A 23,504-nucleotide genomic window follows, 5' to 3' on the forward strand; every position below is an offset into this window, starting at 1 on the left:
GTACTCATTTTACACTGCTTCTCTCTGGGCACCCGTCTTTTCAAATATGCACGTACAACAGGATGGGGAAAAAGCCCAACATGCAATTTAGAAATCTACACAAGAGAATAAGTAAATATTTGATAGAAATATTTCCAGTAATCTAAATGGATTTTTTTTTGGCAGAGTTCTACCTAACAATTTGTTTAAATATACTAATGACTGCAAAACAGTCTAATATTGCCAAATGATTAATAATACCTGTTGAACAAAAGAACACAACCTGTATTTTTGGTTACGTATCTTTATATGAAAATGTTGGACTACTAAAGGTGGTATGGAAATGACACTGGGAAAGCAACAGGAAAACTACTGAAAATACGAAATCACCCTGAACTACAAATCAAGCAAACTGGAATAACTATCAGCATTTAACAGTACAGCAGGATTACATACGTATAGACACACACACACTAATGTCATAGCTATCACTTATTCAAAAGCACTTACCAACCGCCCTAAATTGTAGTAGCAATCTGGATATTTTTTCCTGTGTTTAATTGCTGTCCAGTAGCTTTGCTCTGCCTCTTCAAACCTTCTTAAACTGTTCTGTACTATTCCTAGATTCATCCATGCAGCAGCAAAATCAGGTCTGGGCAAATTGACGGGGGAGAAAAAACAAAGGGGGGCAGGGGGAAGAGGACAACTGAGTATTTGGAATACAAAAATCCTACTGTATCATATCTGTTCAGTTGGTGCAAAACACTGCTTAGTAGTGTTCTAAACATACTGTATTTGAACAGCTAAGGACAGCAACTGCTCTGCTTCTTGGAGTTCATTTCTTTCTTTCAGAATATTTCCAAGGTTGTTCATGGCATGTACGTATTTTGGATTCAACCTAAAATTTAAATTTTAAGAGATGATTACTATGCATGTGATATGTATTACTCTATGCAAACTGTTAGCTCTGCAGTACTGCAGATCATGAAAATGAATACCTAAGCATTTTCTTAATGTTAAACATCAAAGCAATTTGAGGATAGTCCATTAAAGCAGTAAAATTCCAAATACCTTACAGCTTCTCTGTAGTATTTGATTGCAGCACTTTGATTTCCTTTGTCAGCCAGGTTTTTGCCAACGTTGTAGTGCACCTGAAAACACAGATAACGTTCTACTAGATGCTATACAGTCAGATATTTTGTGGAACCAAGTTGTTAAAAATTCTTACTCCAAACAGATACAGTCAGCACTTGCATCATTCACTGCTGGCTTTTGTTGTAGGTGGAGACTTAAGACTGAAGAATACATACAATGGAGATAGCAAGACAAAAATCTGAGGAAAAAATTAATAAATCAGCTTACGTGTTCCACCTATTTAAGCAAGATTATTCACTTCCTGATATTATAAATGAAGTTACCACACTTTCCACAAGACTCTTTATACGGAGACCTCCTGCTCTTCATTTCTTTTATTTGTCAGATGGGTAAGAGAAAGTCTGACTCAATCAAATCCACCATAGCAGAAAAAACACTACAGCAATGTAAGTGTTGATTAAACTTTGCTTTCTCTATAGCATAAACCAGAAGAAACTCAACACCAACAAAAAAAACTAAGCCCCATACTTCAAACACAACCACACAAAAATTAACCAGCACATGCACACTATTATTGTCTTGGGGTAAAAATGCATTAAACAGCATTTCTAAAATAAAAATAATGTGTGTGGCAACATGCTGGAGACCTTGCCTGTTAAAAAGTGGAGAATGAACGAAGGATCTAGAGCTTTGAGATGCAGGTACAGGGAAGAAGACGTATCATCTGAACTTATGACAAGGACTACATAGACATGAATATATTTCAGGGCAAATCTGAGCTGGAAGACATCTCAAATCCTACTTTAAGACAAATCCCAGAAGACTACATTACATGGCGAAAGGAAGGCTCAAATTTAGAAATAACAGAAACGTACTGTCAATGCCGACTCCTGAAAACAGAATTCTCAGTAACTAAATCAGAACTCATTACTTAAATTACCTCACTCTTTGAGATCAAATTGTATACACTTCATCTAAAACAAACACACATTGTAATTTCTTCCACACTTTGAATTTTTTTTTTTTTTTTCAAAAACACTGTGCAGGAATTACTTCAGATTGAAGTACAAAAAGACAGGTTTGTAATGCATTAGGTAACTCTAATTCACCTTCTACATTCAAAACTGGATTTTATCTCATGTGTCCATCAAAGGATAAATCCTCATTGTATTTGGCACAATACCAGGGACCTATTGATCCAGCACACACAATTATGTTTGAACCTAATAATTACGGTATTTAATTGGTGAATTCCATCTCTGTATGACTTGTGACTATGCAGTAACATATAATTAACAAATAAAGTTAAGAACATTTTCCATGCTTTCTAGAATGAGTGAAAAAGTAGTTTCATGGGTTTTACAGACAGCAAAGGTGCTATAAAGCTTACTAAGCATACACAGCAGCAGCTCCTCAGGCTGCAAGATATAAAATAGCACACAAATTCATCATCTCATAAAAGCAGTTCTAGCACAGCTTCCAAGAAAAAAAAAGATCCCGGCACTTCCTTTGTACATTCATAAAAATATATATGGCAAGGTTCACGCCAAAGAAGCAACAGAATGGTACGTTTATATTAAGACACAGCCATTCATAAAGCTCAGTTGATTGTGTCAAAAAAACCCAATCACCAAACAAAAAACCAACCCAGAATAGAATTATTTTCCCAGGAGTCATTAAACTAAAATGACACACCCAGAAAGATGTTTCTTAGGACTGAACACTATTTGTATATCTCTTCCAGAAATTCTCAGCACACTATGATAACATTCTTACCAAACTGGATTGCTCTGAAGTTAACAGACTCAAATGCTGAAGTTTATAGACTCAAAATTTATTCAGAGCAAATTAGGTTATTAAACTTTGCTGTGTTTCCAGATAAAAGATAAATTGCGGCAAAGCAGAAAAAATAAGATTTCACTCAATAATGTATATTAGCCCTTAAAAATACTTGACTTCACGTTTCAGTATCAGCAAACAAGATTACATTAACCTGATTCAATTTCTTCCTCAAGAAGTTTTACAAAAGTTTTTTTTTCCCCCCTAAGTTTTACAAAATTCATAAGCATTACTGAAAGAAGAAATTTGATTAAAGACTGGGGACAGAGCAGATAAGAAAAACTTTTTATACACCAACCACTCAATCTTTCGTGTCAGCTGTCTTATGTTAGGAAAGTCAGTATTTTCACTGTCTGATTCCATTTTTCTCAGTTTTTAAAAATATGGAACTTCTTAATATCCATTTCTATTTCAAAAGCAGCAGCAGCAAAAAAAAATTCTCATGTAAACAGAATTGCGCAGATTGCCAAAACCTGAGAGAGAGCAATTGTCTCTGTCAAAACATCAAATGAAATATGAAGTGTACGTGTACATTTTGCCAACTGACTTAAAAAGATGTACTATGGCCTATTAAAATGGACAGTAAAACTACTTAAACTATTAGCATTTTTGATAGTGTATTTCTCTGTCCTCAGAAACAGCTTCTGCGTGAAACTGTATTTCTGTACAGCCCTCCTGAAAATGAAGAGCTCCTCGTTGTATGTTGGTTTCCTAATTTCTCTCCAAGTGAAATTGTAGCCTTAGTTCCTCTTAATATGGCGGTGACAGAGAAGAAAGGAAGGGAAGAAAAACCGAAACAAATATACCAAAAGAACCCCTCAGCCTACACAAATATTCAAGCATAAAACCAGCTTTACAAGGGACTGTAACATGCAGTAGCAGCCTGCTCTTCGAACAGAGTCAGCAAAAGGCTTCCAGGCACATAGAGCCGTGCGAGAGGCGCAGGCGACTTCTGCCATACAGCCCTGTCTCCCGCTTCACTGGCCACCACCGAGAGATGCCGAGGTCAGCCTGCAGCTCTGCTCCCCCAAACCAGGCCTACAGTAACTGTCTGCCCTCTGCTACGCACAAGGCTCTAATTCTCCTTGACTTCTGCGATCCCCACCTGCACAACATCGGGACAAGTACTTTCTATATTCCAATAGGCAGGAAGAATCTGGCCTTAAAACATCACACTGGTCCCTCATTTTTAAAGTTCATCTCTAGACACGTGTTTCTTCTGCCTTGGATACATACTGTGCATGGCAGCCTGGGAGAGAGGATTTTCATTTCCTGATTAAACATCTGAAAGCAGACATAGCATTTCATTATTGAATGATTAAAGATAGATATCAAATGTATCACAGTTTAACCCCAGCTAGCAACTAAGCGCCACACAGCTGCCTGCTCAACCCCCCCCGCTGGTGGGATGGGGAGGAGAATTGGAAAAAAGAAAAAAAGTTAAACTTGTAGGTTGAGATAAAGACAGTTTAATAGGCCAGCAAAGGAAGAAATAATAATGATAATAATAGTAGAATATACAAAACAAGTGATGCACAGTGCAACTGCCCACCACCCGCTGGCCGATACCCAGCCTGACTCCAAGCAGTGATCCCCGTGCCCACCCAGTTCCCCCCAGTTTAGGTACTGAGCATGACCTGAGATGGTATGGAATATGCCTTTGGCCAGTTTGGGTCAGCTACCCTAGCTATGCTCCCTCCCAGCTTCTCGTGCACCTTCCCGGTCAGTGCAGCATGGGAAGCTGAAAAAGTCCTTGGCTTGGTATAAGCACTACCTAGCAACAACTAAAACATCAGTGTGTTATCAACACTATTCTCACACTAAATCCAAAACACAGCACTATACCAGCTACTAGGAAGAAAATTAATTCTATCCCAGATGAAACCAGGACAAACTGGAAATGACGTATTACATTAAGACTGATGAAGGAGCACATGGGCATAAACAGGTAATTACTTTGCAGTTCATAGCTTTAAAAGGAAAATTTCTCAGGGATGCATAACACCACAGTATTCTCGGAAATCAGGGCACTTAGGTAAAAATACCCTAGGCTAGAACCTAGTTGATCTCAACAGGCACGTGTTGTTTGAAGTTCACATAGCCATGGCACCATAGCCTAGCCAAAGAATTGGCTCTGTGTGTCTGTCTGTTCGCAATACCTCAATCGGTCCATGAAGCCAGTAAAAAGAAGCAAAAGCGATGTATGTTATTCTATGTTAGACACGCGTAGCACTTGAACTCTTATTTAAGTGTTTAAATGTGCACTCACGTTTAAATGAGGAAGAGAAAAAAAAAGGTATTTTCCCGTACAAAACCAAAATTACTGTCAAACCATTTTTTGTTGTTTGGTTCCCCCCCTCCCTCCCCCCTGAAAGCAGCGTAGAAAGACATTGAAATGTAGGATCATTTTCTAGGAGGTACACCCCCTCAGTTGGAGCACTACTATTATCAACTATTTTATTCTCTCTTCCTAGCTGCTCATAATCACCTTTTCAGCAAATATGAACACTTGCTGAGAAGGATGGAAGCAAAGCACAGATGTCAAAATTTCTACAGAAACATGCAGATGCTTCTGTTCAATGCCAGGTTCTTTCATTAAACACTTTTCTCTTTCCTCTTCTACTGAAATTCTGTTTTCTAAATGATAGTAAAACAAAGCCTTTTTGATCTTCACAATTTGTTTGTGCAGCTAATGTTGTCTAGAGCTTCTTCTGCATGACTGTGCTTGTATGCAAAAAAAATTGACATCTAAAATGATATCTGTGTGGTAAAACACTGCCGATAGCCCCTATAAAGAGAGTCCACAGCACTTAAGGTAAATTCTGCAGAAGATAATCCCCTTTTAACATATAGCATAGAAAAGAATTCTCAAGATCCAAAGGAAATCAGCTTCATAAATCCTTAAACAGCAGTAAATCCTGTTCTGTCACACAGAGGTTTTACAAGACCTTTTAAGAAAGTATAGGAAGTAATCTCACAAACTCTATTGTACATTTTCAGTATCAGCATAGCTTGTCTTTGACAAACTTGTATCTGTGATAATTACAGTTTGCATAAAGCATCAAGTACAAAGTTACTACCCTCAGTATGTGAAGGCAGACTGGTTACTAACACATTCTGTTTGGAGTATCACAACTTCCTTGCTTATTATTGCATTAAAGTTGCTACTGAAATGGATTTTTAAAAATTATGTTTATTAATTTCTATCCTTTAAAGAAAAGCCAGTAGCAAGGAGAATGTACAGATTACACACAGCATATTAACAATTTACAAACATTTAAATTCAGTTATTTCAAATCTAGGAAAAGAAAAATGGTACTTCCCATGTATTTAACAATGCAGTTGCAAGTTTTATTTATATAATCAATTAGGGGAAGTCATCCAGAAATAAAAACCATCTCTTGATTCTTAAAAATGGCCATGGCTTTGCTAAAAGCCAAGAAAAAGCAACTTGGCACTTCCAACAGTTACTTATCACATGGCAAATTCAGGCAGTAACATGAGCATTTTTGGGAATAACCTTTAAAATCAAAAGAAACAATGTGTAATGACCTCAGAAGGTGAGGAGCAATACAGCAATGTCTAGAAGTAGCGAACAGCAGCAGGGCAAGGGCAAAATGTCACAAATGTCACTGCTCCAGTTGTCAGGACTTCTTCTATCATCAGTGGAGAGAAACGCACAGATGTAGAATGCAGTCCTTCTGGCCTGTGTCAGTCGTTTAGTCCAAGGGGATGATGAACCATGTGCTAAAAAGGACAGCTTCTCCTCTCCAGTTATAAAGGGAGCCTGGCTGACTCACTCGGATGTAGGTGTCTAAAGCTTAGGAGATAAATCCAAGCCAGTAGCCTGATATGGTGAAACAGTAGTTATGCTTTTATGGTAGACTGTAATTAGATATTCCAGTACTTCAACAAAGCACTCCAGGATAAACTTGCAACGTAATGACATCAAATGAAAAGATGCCAGATTGGATCCAGTGAGCCTTTTAAGCCATCAGCACTGAAATATTCCTAATTTATAAACCACCTGTAACATATATTCAGCATCAGGAGAAAATAGTCTCTATAACATTCACAAAATCAGCTTTAGCAGAAACAACGCAGGCCTAGTTCTAACTCATACTAGTGTGTATAACCACCGAGCTCCAGGAATTAAGTCCATCTATATGGTATGAAAAAAGATGGTAAGAGGAAATGGAATCAATATACAGGCACCTTCTGTTCAGCTATGAAAAATACGGCCATATGTATTCAAAACATATACTGTTTCAGTCTAACAACCTTTGAAACCAACTTAACTGCAGGACCATGCAAGTTCAAATGTGTGACATACTGCTGGATATGCTCAACCAAGATCTGTAACATGCTTCTTTCTCTCTCTCAAAAAAAAATAAATCTACATAATATATATAACATACATATTTTAAATATTTTAAATAAATAACATCTAAAACAATTTTTTAAATATTTAGAACATTTAAAAATCTGTATTGTGAATTTTTTTTTTTAAGTCAAAATCTTTGTAACTTCACTATGGTACCTGATTATTTCCAATAAATTTTAAAACCGCTGGGCAACATTTATCAAAGTTGATGCTAATTTCCATCCTCTTGAGCCAGATGCATCCATCACTTAAGTGGGCAGACTCACTACTATGCCAGACAATTTGATTTAATGCAGTTTCCACACCTCCATCTAAAGAGATGCTTGAAGAAGATGAGTCTAGAAATTAGAGAAGGCCCTGCTGTAACTACTTGTTACTTAGAATTAAGGCAAGTGCACGGTACACTGCTCACATACAAGAGCCTTTGGAATTGAAAAGAGCTGTACCACCAAACATGAACTACGAGCTGCAGCTTTGCTGCTAGTTGGCAGACACCTGGAGATTCTGGGACTCTGCTACATAAGGAAAGTAAAGCATGACCACGTCACACATATTAAAGATGTTCCAAGAACAACAAGAAAAAGCTCTTATCTGCATTCCATCTTTTGGTCTGCATCAGCCTCCCACTGAAATAAATGGGCCATTGAAAGAAAGTCCTGTGGAGTCATTTTTAAAGGAAGTCTGCAATTTCAAGACAACAACAGAAGATCAGAACAGAACCTAGTTCCAATTTTTACATTTACCTTTGTCAAAATTGAATAAGAGCTGAGTCCATAAAGCAAAAAAGAGATTGGCTCTCACACACGGACTCTCTAATGCTGTAGTCCAGAAAACCTCCCTACTACTGTGATTTCAAAGTTTCTCCTTCAGCAAAATTGGAATGTGAGCCTACAAAACCTCTCCTTGTTCACATCACCACACTTTCCATTTGCACAAGCTGTCACTAGCAGCCACACAGCTCAGGCATGTCTACACGACCCAGTGTTGACAAACACAAGCTCATTTTCCCTGTGTACTCGTTGGCTTTGAACCAGCTGCATTAGTTCAGTAGCTTGCACACAGCTTATCGGCTCAAGCACAGCACTGTGCGAACACAGCTACACAGCTTCCCAGCCAGACGTGGCTTGTGTCCAAGCAGCTTGAAGCACAGGCAAAGAGAGTGTGGATCTGTCTAAAGCACTCTTACCATGGCAGATGGATGGAGTTACACACAAAGAAACAGACTGCATTTGCTCCATTTATAGTATGTGCTTGTCATCCAGAAGACAAGATACACTGAGGTCATCATTAAAAGGAAGATGGTTGCCTACCACTGCCACACAGTAAAATACAACAGCTCTTTTTCTATGTATTGAAATCTGAGATTATTAAAGACACCACCACGTTGTAAATATTGGCCATAAACGCTTTTTACAACTCACTGTTGCATGTTTGTATTCCAGCAGATGCCAAGTTTACCATTCTCTTTACAAAGTCAGCCATTCACAGGTTCCTTTTTCAACTCTGCTTTTTTCTAGATACCACTCTAGATTACAGAAATCTAGTATTTTAAAACATCAATGTATTTTTATTGACAAGCTGCACATTCCTATTCCTAGGCTCTTCAGAAAAAGTCTCTGCTAAAATTCAGACAGCACCAGGATTCTGTGGTGCTCTCCAACAGATCACACTCAAGCTATCAAAGGACTGATGCGGAGGTCACCTCTATTGGTAGGCTAAATTCAGTCTACTATGCCACACACTGGTGTTCAGCTCAGTGAAACACCCTGTCCAGTCCCACCCTCTTACTTGCTCCCTCACTAAGCCTTGCAAGGAACACTGCAGTTCTCCTCAGTGCCCGTGTCTGAAGACTCGAGCCCATTCAGCCACTGTGAAAGAGCAGAAGTGGGTGAAAAGATTTGAGCCCCACGTCCTGCAATTACACTTACGATATGCTGCTTTGTCCCTTAGCTATGTTGGCTATATATACCACTGGAAGGCACACAAAAAAGGATTCTAAACACATAGCACAGGCATTATTCAGGTGAAAACATTGGTACAACCTACTTTCTTTTCAACATTTTGTTGTAATAATTTGCAATTATACACACAATTTCCGTAGCTTTTATTAGCAGTATGTCCAATTTGACTGGATGCCTTTCCTGAAATGTATTCCCCCTTCTCCCTCCCCTCCCCATTCCCACCCCAAAGTTCTGAATTACAGTACTGTAATTTGCACTGTCTGGTATTTTGACTATGCTACCACTGTAATTTAGGTGTCTGACACGTCAGTGTCATATTCTTGCACCAAGCATCACTGTGAGTAACACTGTACCACAATATATTAACTATGCATAACACCTCCTCTATCCCAAATTTCAAAACATTTTAAAAGAAAAAAAAAGATTAAAAATCCACATGAATGACTTACTTTTGCATTCAGAGGGCACACAGACAGTGCACTCCCAAAAAGCTGTTCTTCTGACCTCCACTGACTGCTGCGGAGTGCACAGCGCATAACATTTATCAACAGGATTCCAAGTACTGCCACAGCAAGAATTTTCTTAAGGAAAGAGAGGCAAGTTAAGAAACAAACCATTCAATTGAAACACTTCACCATTAACTTTACTGACTGTTTTAATAGTACCTTTTTCTTGGCTTGCTTACTCAAGAGACTAAATCCATACGTAAACAGAATACAATATCCAATACTGGGGAGGTAGATGACTCTCTCCGCAATAACAAATCCTACTCGGAAGAACAGGTTACTTGCAGGAAGAAAAGGGATAATAAGAAATCCAAGTCCCAGTGTAAGAATTCTGCAAACAAGAAATGGATTCTAAAATTAATCATAAATCTTAACAAAAGTGCCTTTTCCACTTAACATATAAGCTTTATGTAAACATTGCAGAAGGATGTGCATATGGAACAGGGCATTCAAAAGCAACCTTTGAGAGCTACATAACAAAATCAGATTAACTTTCAGCGAGGTTTTGACACTTCATTCCATCAGGCACTTTTAAAATCCTAGCTATAATTGCCGGCAAAGCAATGTTCATGCTTCCAGGCCAGAAAATAGGCCCTTTACACATTAATTACACAATTCCTATTTAAAATACACAGGCAGTAAAAGTAATGGCAAAAGCTACCTGTCTAATTTTGGAACTAGTAAGTCAGTAACAGGGGAAAAATAAGGTCACCTTTAAAGAAGAAACTTATGTACACGTCCTACTGAGTAAGCATTTTCTTTCCTAGCAAATACACAGTAGAATCCATTGTGCTTAACCACATGAAAGTTAGACATCTACACTTTTTCTATGGTCAGCAGAGAGAGGCATTTCTTTGGGGCAGTTTGTCTTCCTTTTTTTGAGTCTCTATGTTAGGAGGAGTAATCCTCAGCAGGTACCTGCGGACTATAAAGAGCTTAGCTAACTGAGACTAGGTCTCTGACTTCTACAGAGCTGACATAAGGGAATATGAATCCCAGGTCTGTGTCAGGTGTTTGTTATAAAGGCCACAGGTATGGTAGTCTTCTGCTCTAATTTATTACTAACAGATTTCTATACTGTCATGTGGATGCATCCTCTTACTCTCTTCTCCTCCCCAAGAGTCCTAGTTCCTTCACGATACTTTTTGTCTTTACTTTTACTAAAATACTGTTCAGCAATACAGGCTTAGCGAGTGTGTTTTTACCAGAAAGCATGACATCACTTGCAGCAAGAATTCTATCCCTCTCCAAAACGATTTTATCCATGCAAATGAGTATGGGAACGGCAGAAAGGCAGGCAGGTGGGATGTTAACATTTGAGGGGTCAAGGGGGAAGAGATGAAATTACAGAATACCACAGAAAAGAAAAAGAAAATATTCAGCACTTTAAACAAAAGAATGACCTCGCTGTGATTAAGTTGTTGAAAAATTTTTAAGAACTGAGAAATTAATTATACAAAAAATCCATGGGACAGACCTTGAAAAGTTAAGCAGAAGCCCTTAGTGACACAGAACAGTTAACAATAAAATTTTTGAGTTCCTTCGGGTAAACTACGCGTTGTTTCCTCATACTACAGGTCACCGTTTTATTTTTAATTGTATGGCCATGGCCAGCATTTCCACCTCCTTTCAAGGCACATCTGCTCTTTCTCTCTCTCATTATTAGGAGAAGATTAAAGTAGATGATGACTAGTAAGAAGCAGGGGCAAGAACATACATCCATTCCTACTGTTCTGAGTACACATTACTTTTTACCACCTAGTGTTAAGTGTCTCAAAATGCCATTTCAGGAGAAAAATAAAGCAGCCATCCATACCTCCTCTTCCAATTCAGTTTCCTACTAGTCAGTGTACAGTGATGGGTCCAAATTGGGATAAAACTGTAATAACAGCTATAAATATTTATTTGAACTGCATTTGCTAGACACTGGTTTCACTGAATTGTTAAAATTATCAACAGTGGATTTAACAAAATAATACTGTACTCAAGTTGGCCAGGCATTTAAAATTCATCCCTGTCTCTTACCTTCTCTTATGGCTGTCTTCTGAGCACAGAGCTTGGCATATCAGACCAATTAGGCAGAACCAAAGTGCTGCTAGTGCAATTATCCTCCAGTCGCTGACGGATTTAATGAGGGGTATGCAGCCCATTGACCAATCAAAACACAGCCACCAGGGACACAACAGCAACCATGCATTCAACGAATAGTAGTAATTATAGTTTATAGCCTGTCAGTCAAAAAGAAAACAAACATTTATTTGATACTATACTATAGAGGGGGGCAACTTTAGTTCTCTTTGCTCATTTCCCTTATCGCAAAATGTATCTTTTACAATAAAGAGGCCTTAAACACTGTTAGACTACAACTAGTTACATATCCATTAATTTTACAGCTGTGAAACAAATTTTAATTTTTTTAAACATAGCTAGGTGGCTTTCCTGTTCAGAACAAGGCAATGCAATTCTGTGCTGTCCAACCAATATCCACATTAAAATAAAAAAAATAATCTCCTACAACAGGAGAAAACGTCAACAGACAGCACCCGCTGTCCTCGCCCTTCACCCTCCATCTCCAGAAAGAGCCTTTATGCAGCCAGAGGTATAAAGCCAATGCATACTCCAAATGCACCAGGCCAGAACTTCGTATCTTCTTCAATTGTGAAAGAAGAGATGAAGAGTCAAACACAGTATGTGCAAAAGGGATGAAATCCAGCAAAAGCTAAATCCTGCCACACATGCGAAAAGTAGTAAATGGAAATGTAGATCAATGTGTGCAGTGCAGGCTAAATTGAATGCAAAGAATATACAAGGTATACTATTTTTGCAGAAAATCATCACAGCAGCAAAAGGGAAGGTGACTCACGAGGCAACCTGAAACGTAAAGACTGCCCACTTTATTGTTTCTCTGAAGCACAGAAAAGAAAATTCAGTTTGATGACAAAGACAAATGTTCTGAGCTTGCCAGAAAAAAAACAACTTCATAACTTACTCTCACAAACAGACTGTCTGCAAATGAAGCTGGGTTATCTACTTCAGTGAAAGCTGGTGGCCCTGTGCCCATAATCCTCCAGCGTATATAAAGTATACTGGCCCCTCCAGACATCAGAAGAGTTATCCTGAAAAGCAGCCCCTTTCTTAACAGTCCAGCATTCTACAGGAAAGAAAGAGGAAAAAACTTCATATAAAAACATTATTTTGTTCTCCCCCCCCACTACATTCACATCTTTTTTGCCACCACCTCAGGAAGATCAGGCTATTCCTGTGCATTTTTGCTATTAGAGTTGTCATTTTTCTTATTTTTGCAGTTACTAGAAAGCTCTCAAACTTTACTATTCTTTCATTGACTAATTGCAAAATGTTTTTTGCAAACATTTTCATTTCCTTCTCAACCAGAAAACTTTTTTATTCAAGAAGTCTCTCTTCTACAAATCCTCAGTAACTCTACAGCTGATGTAATTTTGCACAGCAATTTCTAATAGGGAATTTGAGCAGATTACAGCCTTTAGTATACAGCATATTAAATTGATCTATCTTTTCTTTTTAAAATGGAGGACAGCTACTTTGTAAACTTTATTTTAAATAGCTGTATCTAGCTGACTGCTTATCACTGAAAGGTTTTGTCCACTTAAGCCTCTTTAGAGATAAAATTATGTGACTGCATATAACAAGAAAACTGCATAGTCAGAAACTGGGAGGAATGAGAAGCTGATTTTCACAATGACTAGAGTGATTAAAAAGTTAATGACAGACAGGCACCCAAATTATTTTGGTCAGGCTAAAATTACCCAAGATCTAAAAAAAACTTGTGGTTTATCTACATTAACTCAGTTGATTTACATCACATATTTCGTAATACACATGTTAGGGTCTAAAGAAGGCAATTCCCATAAAACATAAAGAAGTGATGTCACAGAAGCTGAATTTGACACGCTTTCCCATTCTTCCCCCCCATTAAGTACAATACATTTTCTCCAAGCAAACATCAGTTTCGTAAAAGACATGAAAAACACTGTATACTGTAGAGGTTCCTCAAGCTTCACCAGTAGAGACTGGAAACAGAATCATCAGTAACTGTAACAATATTCCCACCACAGTTTCAAGATGTAAATCCAAGCTTCCAACACCCTACCCAGCTAGCAAACGGTAACTCAGGTAATGAAGGGCTGTCTTAGAGCTGTCTGAAACCAGATGGCTGAAATTATTCTACACAGCCTCAACAAGCCGTTAGAGAAGCAGAGGGTGGAAGCCAAGAATTCCTCTGAAATGAGAGATCATTTGGGCCACTATCCACTTTCCATTCTACACATCTAAAGCTGAAAGTGTCAGTAAACTATGGATTTTTACATGAAAGAGTTGACTGTATCCTAAAAAAATATGGTCATGTGATCTCCAGTATTAGTTTTCCTTTATTCCTACCTTCCTCCCTTAGTCTGATATGCTTCAATTACCTTTAAAAACCTACCTGACAGTTGTACCTGATCAGTTCTATGTCCTCCATGGGAGCTGGCACACTGATTATTGCTACCTATTATTGCAATACGCTGATTAGCAAGCACCACCATAATAATTTAGGAGATCAATATTAATTATTTCTGAAGATTAAAAAAAAACCCCACCAAACATACATTGAACAAAGCCAGACATTCAACAGTGCCCTGGCTGAAGATACTTACTCTCTAAAATGATAGAAAAGTTAAGTTAAAAGCAATATTCACATGGCATTTTAATATTTGTAGTTGACAGTGGAGTCATTATGTAAAGTTTAGCTGAATGCCTAAGGATAAAGAATTTTGTAATGTTGATTTTATGTAAGTTAGCCTTTGTGCTCAAATGCTTACTTCCAATTTACAAATCTCAGTAGCCAAAGTCATTACAATGAGGATTACAGGAAAACCATTCCTAAAAACTATTTTGGAAGAGAGAATTGTGCTATGAAGGAAAACCGTATAGTGACAATTTATAACTGCTTTATGACAGAATAACTGCACAAAACCTCTCATCCCAGGCTTAATTTCATTGAACAGTACACGCAGCTTCTTAAAGGCCAGATTTCACAAATCACCACAAAATCTCTTAGTATGCAGAATTTAAAGAGTGGAAGAAGAAGTATTATCGTATCATCTTTGATTTAGTTAACTAAAATCTGCCTGAAACTGAAACCTGTCTCAATTGAGAAGAAAAAAAATCTGCAAGAAAGGGAATTTAAGATCTGCCTTTCAACAAAACAAAACACACAATTCTTAGATATACTTCCATTAAAAGAGCAGAACACATTTTTGTAGGTGGTAGGAGCTAAAATTAATTACTTATATTAAAAGAAGAAGAAAGAAAAGGCACATTTGACGTTTTATTCACCCAGACACAACTGCTTAAAACTCACAAAACAGAAGCATAACACTTTGAGCTCTTCATGCTTAAAGAGTAACCCTGCAAAAAAGGTTTGACTTTGACACATTTCACAGAATCATAGAATGGTCTGGGCTGGAAAGGACCTTCTAAAATCATCTAATCCAACCCCCCTGCCATGGGCAGGGACACCTTCCACTAGACCAGGTTGCTCAGAGCTCCATCCAGCCTGGCCTTGAACACTTCCAGGGAGCGGCATCCACAGCTTCTCTGGGCAGCCTGTTCCAGTGCCTCACCACCCTTATAGTAAAGAATTTATTTCTTATATCCAATCTAAACCTACCCTCTTTCAGTTTTAAACCACTGCCCCTGGTCCTGTCACTACCGGCTCTAGTAAAAAGTCTCTCTCCATTTTTCTTATAAACCCTTTCAATATATTGAAAGGCCACACTAAGGTGTCCCCAGAGCCTTCTCTCCTCCAGGCTGAACAGCCCCAACTATTTCAGCTGTTCTTCACAGGAGAGGTGTTCCAGCCCTCTGATTTTCGTGGCCCTCCTCTGGACCCACTCTAACAGGTCCACGCCTTTCATCCGTCCAAGAGCTGGACACAGGACTCCAGGTGGGGTCTCACAACACCAGAGAAGGGGGAAGAATCACCTCCTATGACCTGTCAGCCACGTGTTTTTTTTTTTTATGCAGCCCACGATACGATTTGCTTTCTGGGCTGCAAGCACGAATTACAGGCTCATATCCAATTTTTCATCTCCCAGTATCCCCAAGTCCTTTTCTGCAGGGCTGCTCTCAATCCATTCATCCTCCTGTCTATATTGATGTTGGGGATTGCTCCAACCCATGTGCAGGACCTTGCACTTGGTCTTGCTGAACCTTATGAGGTTCACAAGGGGCCACTTCTTGCACTTGCCAAGGTCCCTCAGGATGGCATCCCATCCCTCAAGAGTATCAACTGCACCACTCAGGTTGGTGCCATCTGCAAACTTGCTCAGGGTGCACTCAATTCCACTATCCATGTCATTGATGAAGATATTAAATAGTATTGGTCCAAGTATGGACCTTTGAGGGACACCACTTGTTATGCTTTCCATTTGGACATTGAGCTTTTGACTGTAATTCTTTGCATGCAGCCATCTAGCCAATTCCTTATCCATCCAACAGTCCATCAGTGAAACCCATCTCCTTCCGCTTTAGCAGCAAGAATGTTGTGGGGGACCATATCAAAGGCCTTACAGAAATCCAGGTAGATTACATCAGTAGCTCTTCTCTCGTACACTGAAGCTGTCACTCCATCGTAGAAGGCCACTAGATTAGTCAGGCATGATGGTGAAGCCATGTGTCTAATCACCCCCCTGTCTTTCATATGTTTCGACATAACTTCCAGGAGGATCTGTTCCATGATCTTCAAAGGCATCGATGTGAGGCTGACTGGTCAGTAATTGCCAAGGTCCTCCTTATTACCTTTTACTTCCATCACTTTAATTCTGAACTGGCTCTGCTTTAGTCCCCTACAGCTCTAGACTCTATTCTTCTCATATGCTAGTTGACACTACTTTCATTATACAATGAAATTGTCCAGCATTCCTATTTGCTGCCTCAAATACTTCTGCACGCTTCCCTTAGCCATTCTTGTTCAAATCTACTCTTTCAGTTCTAGAGATTCCACTTCTGCTGATTTCCCTCCAAAGCTCCTCACTTTTTGCAAAGGAATTTAAAAGCCCAATAAGACTTGTGCTACTCAGAAACATGAGCAAGACTTCTCTGCAGTGAAACCACTGATCAATGCAAAGTACAATGAATATTCCTTTGCCTTGCTGGACCTTTGATGGGAGAGGCACATGATTTATCTGTTGAACAGCAGTGATGTTCTAGTAGGCTCTTGGTCTATTTGACTGCTATCAATCATTCACCGGAGGCTACTTGTTTCTGCAATTTGCTTGCCAGCGCAAACACTAGGCACCAGGTTCCATTTGAGCCAATACTAGGTAAGGGACATAACAAAAGTCAGAAATTCAATCCTTAGTGACTATCAGTGCTTACATATTTTTTCTTTCAGACTCCCAAATCTACTAGGAACTGTCTCCTATCTGATAATTTGTATTCTGAAGAAAACAGTGTAATACCTCGGTGAGATTAGCAAAGTAGACATAATAATTTTTACTTACTTTTTCAAATGCCTATCTCATTTGAGAATCTGAATAAATCTCTCTCTCTCTCTTTACTCTGACCAAACTGTCTTAAACAACCATTTCAGGTGTACAGCTACTGACCCTGCAGAACTTGTTGCATCAAGCAGCCAGCTCTTCCACACCGTATTGTTAGCATACTGTTGAAAGAAGTGTGGAACGGATTTCTGTATCCAATGCAATTGTAATGCTATCCCATTACTACTAATGTTGCTACAAAGATGTCATAGGACATCACCTTTCTAGGCCGACTGAAAATACCTCTTTTAAAAAAAAAAATTCTCAACAACAACAAAACTGTTAGAAGTTGTATCTTTGTCATTTAGTACATGACTCAATGGCCAGAATGAACAAAACCTCTGAGAACTCACCTCCAATGACTTGTCCTTATGTAGTAACTTTTGAATAAGCTCCAAAACATTTAGCTTGTTAATCACCAGTGCATCAAACACTGCATTCAAACCCTAAGCAACCAAGAGAAAAATAAGAGCGTAAGATGGAGCCGCTACCCACAAATACGTTTTTAAAAACATCTTAAATTCTCCTTCTGCCATGTGTTATTGTACATCTCAATTCTGATTCCAAACAAGTACAGAGATACATTGGTAGTAATGATGGCAGAATGGCAATTAAGAACCTGAGCTCAGCTGAGTAGGATATCCTGTTACTGTAATGGAGATTCTCCTGCCACATGCAATAACCCTTCGGGGAGTACCATGGACCAGCAATCTAGATCCCACATGCATGGTCACAACAGTATTCTGCTCTCTGTCTTCTTTCCCAAATGTTCCACAGCATAAATGCTGCTGTCAAAAGGTAAGGCTTCTGTCAGTAAGGTGGAGTACCTTTAAGCCTCCTACTTATTTTTTGCTGTGCAGCATTGTATCTTTTGACTGTCAGGTTTCTGAAATACTATTTTTAAAGGGTACATAAATTATCACAACAAACAGAGGCTCAGAAAGATTTAACAGAGGTATCAGGTTTGCTTTTCTTGTAATTACACCAATACACACAGTGGAAGTTGCTGGAAAAAAAAAAAAGCAAAGTTCTATGTGACATCAGCCACTACACACAAAGCTAGAGCATATTCAGTGCTTTGCAGGACTACACTTGCACATACCACCCCCAAGCAAGCAACCGAAATATATCCAGGGGTAATTCTGTTGAGGTGACCAGTAAAGTCCAACCTTAACATTTTCCCTTCAATGTTTCAGCAATCATCAACCATGACAATCCTTGAGTATTCAGTCTATATCCTAATAACTTTGGAAATTACATCAATATTCTAAAGACTGAATGGAAAAAAGACAGTAAAAATGTTCCAGGCGAGGCAGAGTTAGGACACCTGGAGGCCACAAGTATCTTTCTAACAGTCAAAGGGCAAAGACAGAAGACAATTTAGAGAATAGCGTGGTTCCATGTAGAAATGCCACCTGCCAGTTAAAAGGCTTTTGGCTCACTTGCGTGGAGACATGAAGGCAAGAATCCTGCTGAAAAATACATTCAGCCTACAAGCAACCTTTTTAATGTGTGGTTTCTCCTTTCATCCCTCTGACCGTGTCCCTCAGCACAACAATAAATATAATCGCCCTAGCAATGCAACAGTAAACAAATAAAAAACCCAGATCCAATAACAATTCTGTGTCTGCTACCTCAGATAATTACTTCATTCCACTTAAAAAAATAATCACACCATGTTTTAAGAGAATTTCGTACGTTTTCCTTACAGAAACATTTGAAAAACACATCACTCTACAAACATCTACCCAAAAATAATGTCCTACATCAAGAAGTTTTCTGTAATTCCTTCTCCCTCTTTTTCTAGCAAGGACAACAGGGTTCTTGCTGCAAAGAATTCTTCTGCTTCTGTTGCTTTATCTGTGTCAGTTACAGCTACAAATTGGATTTATTTATAAAGATATATGGCTATATAAAAGGTAAAAACCACAGATGTTGTGTTTCAGGTCGCCAATTTGGTCATCCAAAACAGAAAGTCTTCACTCAAGTAATGAAAAACAAGAGCACAACGAACATGAACAGTAACTATATCTGTTTGTATAGACAGATCCTTAAACAAGGGACAGAAGGAAGACAATCAGTATTAGAAATGCATAAACAATGTCCCTACTTCTAATTACACTCTTCACAAAAGCAAGAGGGTGGAGCTTTAAAAAATGCTCTCCTCCAGTTCTGTCTTTGTTCGTACGCCTTCAACGAGGTTTGTTGACCCGCTATCTTGACAATTACATTCAAAGCCAAGGCCAATGAACACGATATGCATTGTAACTACCACTGTAAATCTTTGAAATTTTTGCAAGAAATTAACAGATAAATGCAACCTGCTTACAAAAGATAAAATGAAGAATTCCAACAGATTGGCAGGGATACAATCAAGAGAAATCTACTAGAATACTGCTTTTTGCCAACATTAACTAGTTTTCTGAACAGAGCAAAAAGGTGTGCATGCGACTAGCTATGGAGAATATCCATCTTTGCAGGCTTTAAAACTGCACCTGACAGATGCTGAGATCAAAATTCAGTCAATAGGAGGATTCTTACCAGTACTGTAATTCCTTGTTCTTTGCACAGCATGGCTATTGCACCTAGGATAACACTCACCAGCACCCAGAATATAGAAAAATTATGTCCTTCCTTATCTGTCAAAATAAAGCATGCCATAACATCAGGTTTATACATTTAAAGGTAAAGTTAGAAATCTAAATTAAAATCAGAATTTTCAAAACATACAGCGTTTAATCTCACAATCTTTTCTATCAGTCAAGATCTGGATACACAGACTTAAAAAGCACAGGGCACCTCCTGCAATATGCTGGCATTTGTCCCTTTATTGCAGTCATTTTCTGTTCTCAGAGACGTGAGAAATCTCCCTGTTTGCTAGATGTTTTAGCCAGACTAATTAGAATGGCAGCAGCTTGACATAGTTTCAACAATACATCATCTGCAAAGGTTAATTCCCAATACTTAGACACATTTATCATCCTTAGCTAGAGCTCTGTCATTACTGGCTGCTCTCTTCCAAGCTACCACAAGAACAAGAAATTCTTTCTAATGGTTACACATGAAGTGTCACACACGCAAACTGGTTTAACTGCAGTCTAATCTACAAAGGCACAACGAGCTGCTTCTCCAGGGCTGCTGCATTTAGTGAGTACCTCATGTCATTTCATTAACACGGCAATGGAATGCCATGGAGCGCAAAAATTTCAGCATCTGAGCAGAGCAGCAGTTAGTTCTTGCACTCAGGAAGCAGTTTTACAGCAGGGTGAGAAACTCTGGGGTTAAGAGATCAAGAGTAACTAGAGCTTCTACTCAAAGAACAAGTCTTTAAAGACTGCACCATGTAGCTTATTCTGGGTACTACAAGCAGGCATTTCTGAGATTAATATAACAATAAGTCCTACTTCAGCCACGGTACTATCACACATAGCGTACATGGGTACTTCACATAAAAACATATCTGTCACAACCCCTACTCCACAGGTGCAAACAACAGAGGGAAGCACTCACCTCCTTCAGAAGCAGCTTCTTGATTCAAGCAACATGGGCTCTATAGGCATCACAATCTTTGACTTAGCACGTTCAACTTTGTTTTTTCACTCTATTTTCATTGACTGAATCCCTTTCTTACTTTCCTTGATCTCTAGACCAGTTCTTTCCTACTGCTAATGCAGGTTTGACCCTCAGTACTTAAACAGAACTGCAGTAACGGTCTAGGGAAAGGGTAAATGGCAGAATTAAGATTAATTTCACCAGAAGGAGTAGGAATCTACACCTGAGCTAGCACACTAGGCTTCCTTTCCAGCAGGCTGAGAGAAGGGGACACCTTTAGGCATTAAGTTACCTAATTAAACGCAGCTGTCCACCTTTCAGAGAAGTAGCTCGCTCTCTTCACTGTTTATATGGGGAAACTAGTATCCTAGCTCAGATGTTGGGTCAGATACAAAACATAACAAGTGTGAAATGGATCTGCTGACATTGGCTTCCTCTCTCATTTTGAAGCAGACTACTTCTTTTGTGGGAGAGAGTGGAAGTTTTCACAAAAATACGTGGAAGAACAGGTTTTGAAGTTGCTTCTAGCACTCCTTTCTTACTTAAGACTTAAAGCTTCAACAGACTGAATATTAAGACGTTTGAGATTCATCACTGCAATACCTAGTAGGCATTTGTTCCTTCTCCCTCCACTCCTCACAGGCAAGGTAAGACTTAACATCAGAGGTGCAGATGTTACAAAGTTAAAAGAAAGAAAGCCTTCTGAAGGAACAAAGTCATACACATCTCAACAACACCAAAATAAAACATGGAAATACAAAATACATAATGACTAAACTAAAGAAACAGTGCAACTGAAAAAAAAAAAACCAAAACCCCGCAATAAGGAAACTCCAACTCACATCAGTTATTCAGAAGAACAACTGAGGGTTGCCACTCATGGAGGAAGGGGCTTCAAAATTCATTCTAAGCACATTGCTAAGAATAAAAGGAATCTATCCTAAATACATCTCTTGGAGGAGCTCTTCAACTTTTCAGACTCTGCAATACAACAGACTGTTCAGCTGTTTCTTGAAATTCAGTTTTGGTTTGGTATTTTTTTTGTGTGTATTTTTTTTTCTTCTTCTTCAAGTAAAATAGCTGACAGAATGCGAAGATGGAAAGCAAAGTAATTGACTGTGTTCACACAATGACAATCAGTCATTCTTAGTACGTGGAAAAGGGAGAACCGTGAACAAAGCCAACGGACTTTACTGAGTTTACTGAAGTGTACTTTCTTCAGCAGAGAGCTTTCTTCTTCCCAGAATCAAATTCTGGTGGAAAGAAGTCAGGACAACTAAGCACTTCTCAGAGAAGCAGTATTCAGTATACATATACACACTATCTTAACACGGAAGATAGTGGGAAGCATATATAGTAAGAGACCAGCTGGCGATTCACAAATGCTTTCATGATTTGAAATGGAGTAATAGCAAAAAAGCAACTAGGTCAAATTATCAAGGACAAGTGTAACAGCAGCGCTCTCATACAGAAACAAACTCTGAAAGCTCACATCACAAAATGAGACAAGGTAATGTTTGTAAAGAACAAACCCCACAATTCCACAGATATATTAGTAAGAAGATCAGCAAGGCCAAAGTTATTACAATATTCAATGGGAAAGAAAATGGACAATGCCAAGAAAACAGAAGAGTTCTGGGCCTTTTTGCTCCATTTTTTTTTTTAACAAAGAGGTCAGCTGCCATCAGCTGGCAAGCACACCAGCAGAAAGGGAGCAAGAACAAAAGCAAAAATAGCGAACTGCAAGACACAGAACTTATTGTGAAGTTAATTTGCTTTAAATCACAGCGACTGATTAATTTTACTCCAGCAGGTCCTATACTACCCACAGTAATCTCAACTGTTATCTCTCTGAAATGATGAAAAACACGTGAGAATCCAAAAGCTTGAAATTAACAAAAACAATGCCTACATGCCTACTTTCAAAGAGGAAGAGAGGTACAAAAGGATAAGCTAAAGAAAAAAAGCTGGTTGAAACTACCCAGGAAAAAACACACTTAAGATGATAAAATATTTTCTAGGTGACCCTCTAAAACATAGAAGGATATGATTAATTGTTTGCCAAAGACAAGTTTTAGCATTTATATCAAACTAATTATAGTTTCTGACTTGGACAGAAAAAAACAAAGGCCTTCTTGATGAAAACAAACCTGTCAGCGTCCTACACCTTGCCTTCACAAAAGCATGAGAATATCACTGGACAGTGCGAAATACACCAGAAAAAATATGGGCTGCATGAAATTATTATTTTTATTCCTGCAATGGCCAGGAAGTATATTAAGCAGAAGTCAGAATTCCATTGACAAACTGGAGAAATGGCCTAGTGAAAAAACCTGATAATCGACTGCCATTCAATAGGCACACATCCAAAGTTGTACAGAAGCAGATGTATCTTCTTGTGAACATCCCAAGACTCCTTATGCCAGAAATGTCTCAGCACATCAAGTGTAGCCAAGCTTAAGTACGGACTCTCAAAGACAGTAAAAGCACCCAGCAGAAGAGAAATAATGAAGGACTCATGATGAGGATCTTATGGGAGACAGTGTCAAAGGCCTGGACTTGTCATTGCTGAGCCACTCTCCATCATCTCTGACAGGGCCTGGAGGACAGGAGAGGTGCCCGAGGA

At 38.7% G+C, this 23,504-nt stretch overlaps 1 protein-coding gene across 1 annotated transcript in view; it reads right to left on the bottom strand.

The window, feature by feature from the left end:
- TMTC4 (transmembrane O-mannosyltransferase targeting cadherins 4) overlaps positions 1-23,504 on the bottom strand; it is a 61,390-nt gene that overhangs the window by 13,954 nt on the left and 23,932 nt on the right. Inside the window, exons 6-14 of the mRNA XM_075424265.1 lie at positions 19,868-19,965; positions 17,680-17,772; positions 12,754-12,915; positions 11,790-11,992; positions 9,924-10,095; positions 9,708-9,839; positions 1,051-1,130; positions 770-877; positions 490-631 (exon numbers count right to left, since the gene is read on the bottom strand). Coding sequence (XP_075280380.1) covers positions 490-631; positions 770-877; positions 1,051-1,130; positions 9,708-9,839; positions 9,924-10,095; positions 11,790-11,992; positions 12,754-12,915; positions 17,680-17,772; positions 19,868-19,965 — 1,190 coding nt within the window. The remainder of the gene's footprint in view (positions 1-489; positions 632-769; positions 878-1,050; positions 1,131-9,707; positions 9,840-9,923; positions 10,096-11,789; positions 11,993-12,753; positions 12,916-17,679; positions 17,773-19,867; positions 19,966-23,504) is intronic.

This window comes from Opisthocomus hoazin, chromosome 1 (assembly GCF_030867145.1).
Source record: "Opisthocomus hoazin isolate bOpiHoa1 chromosome 1, bOpiHoa1.hap1, whole genome shotgun sequence".
Taxonomy (NCBI): Eukaryota; Metazoa; Chordata; class Aves; order Opisthocomiformes; family Opisthocomidae; genus Opisthocomus; species Opisthocomus hoazin.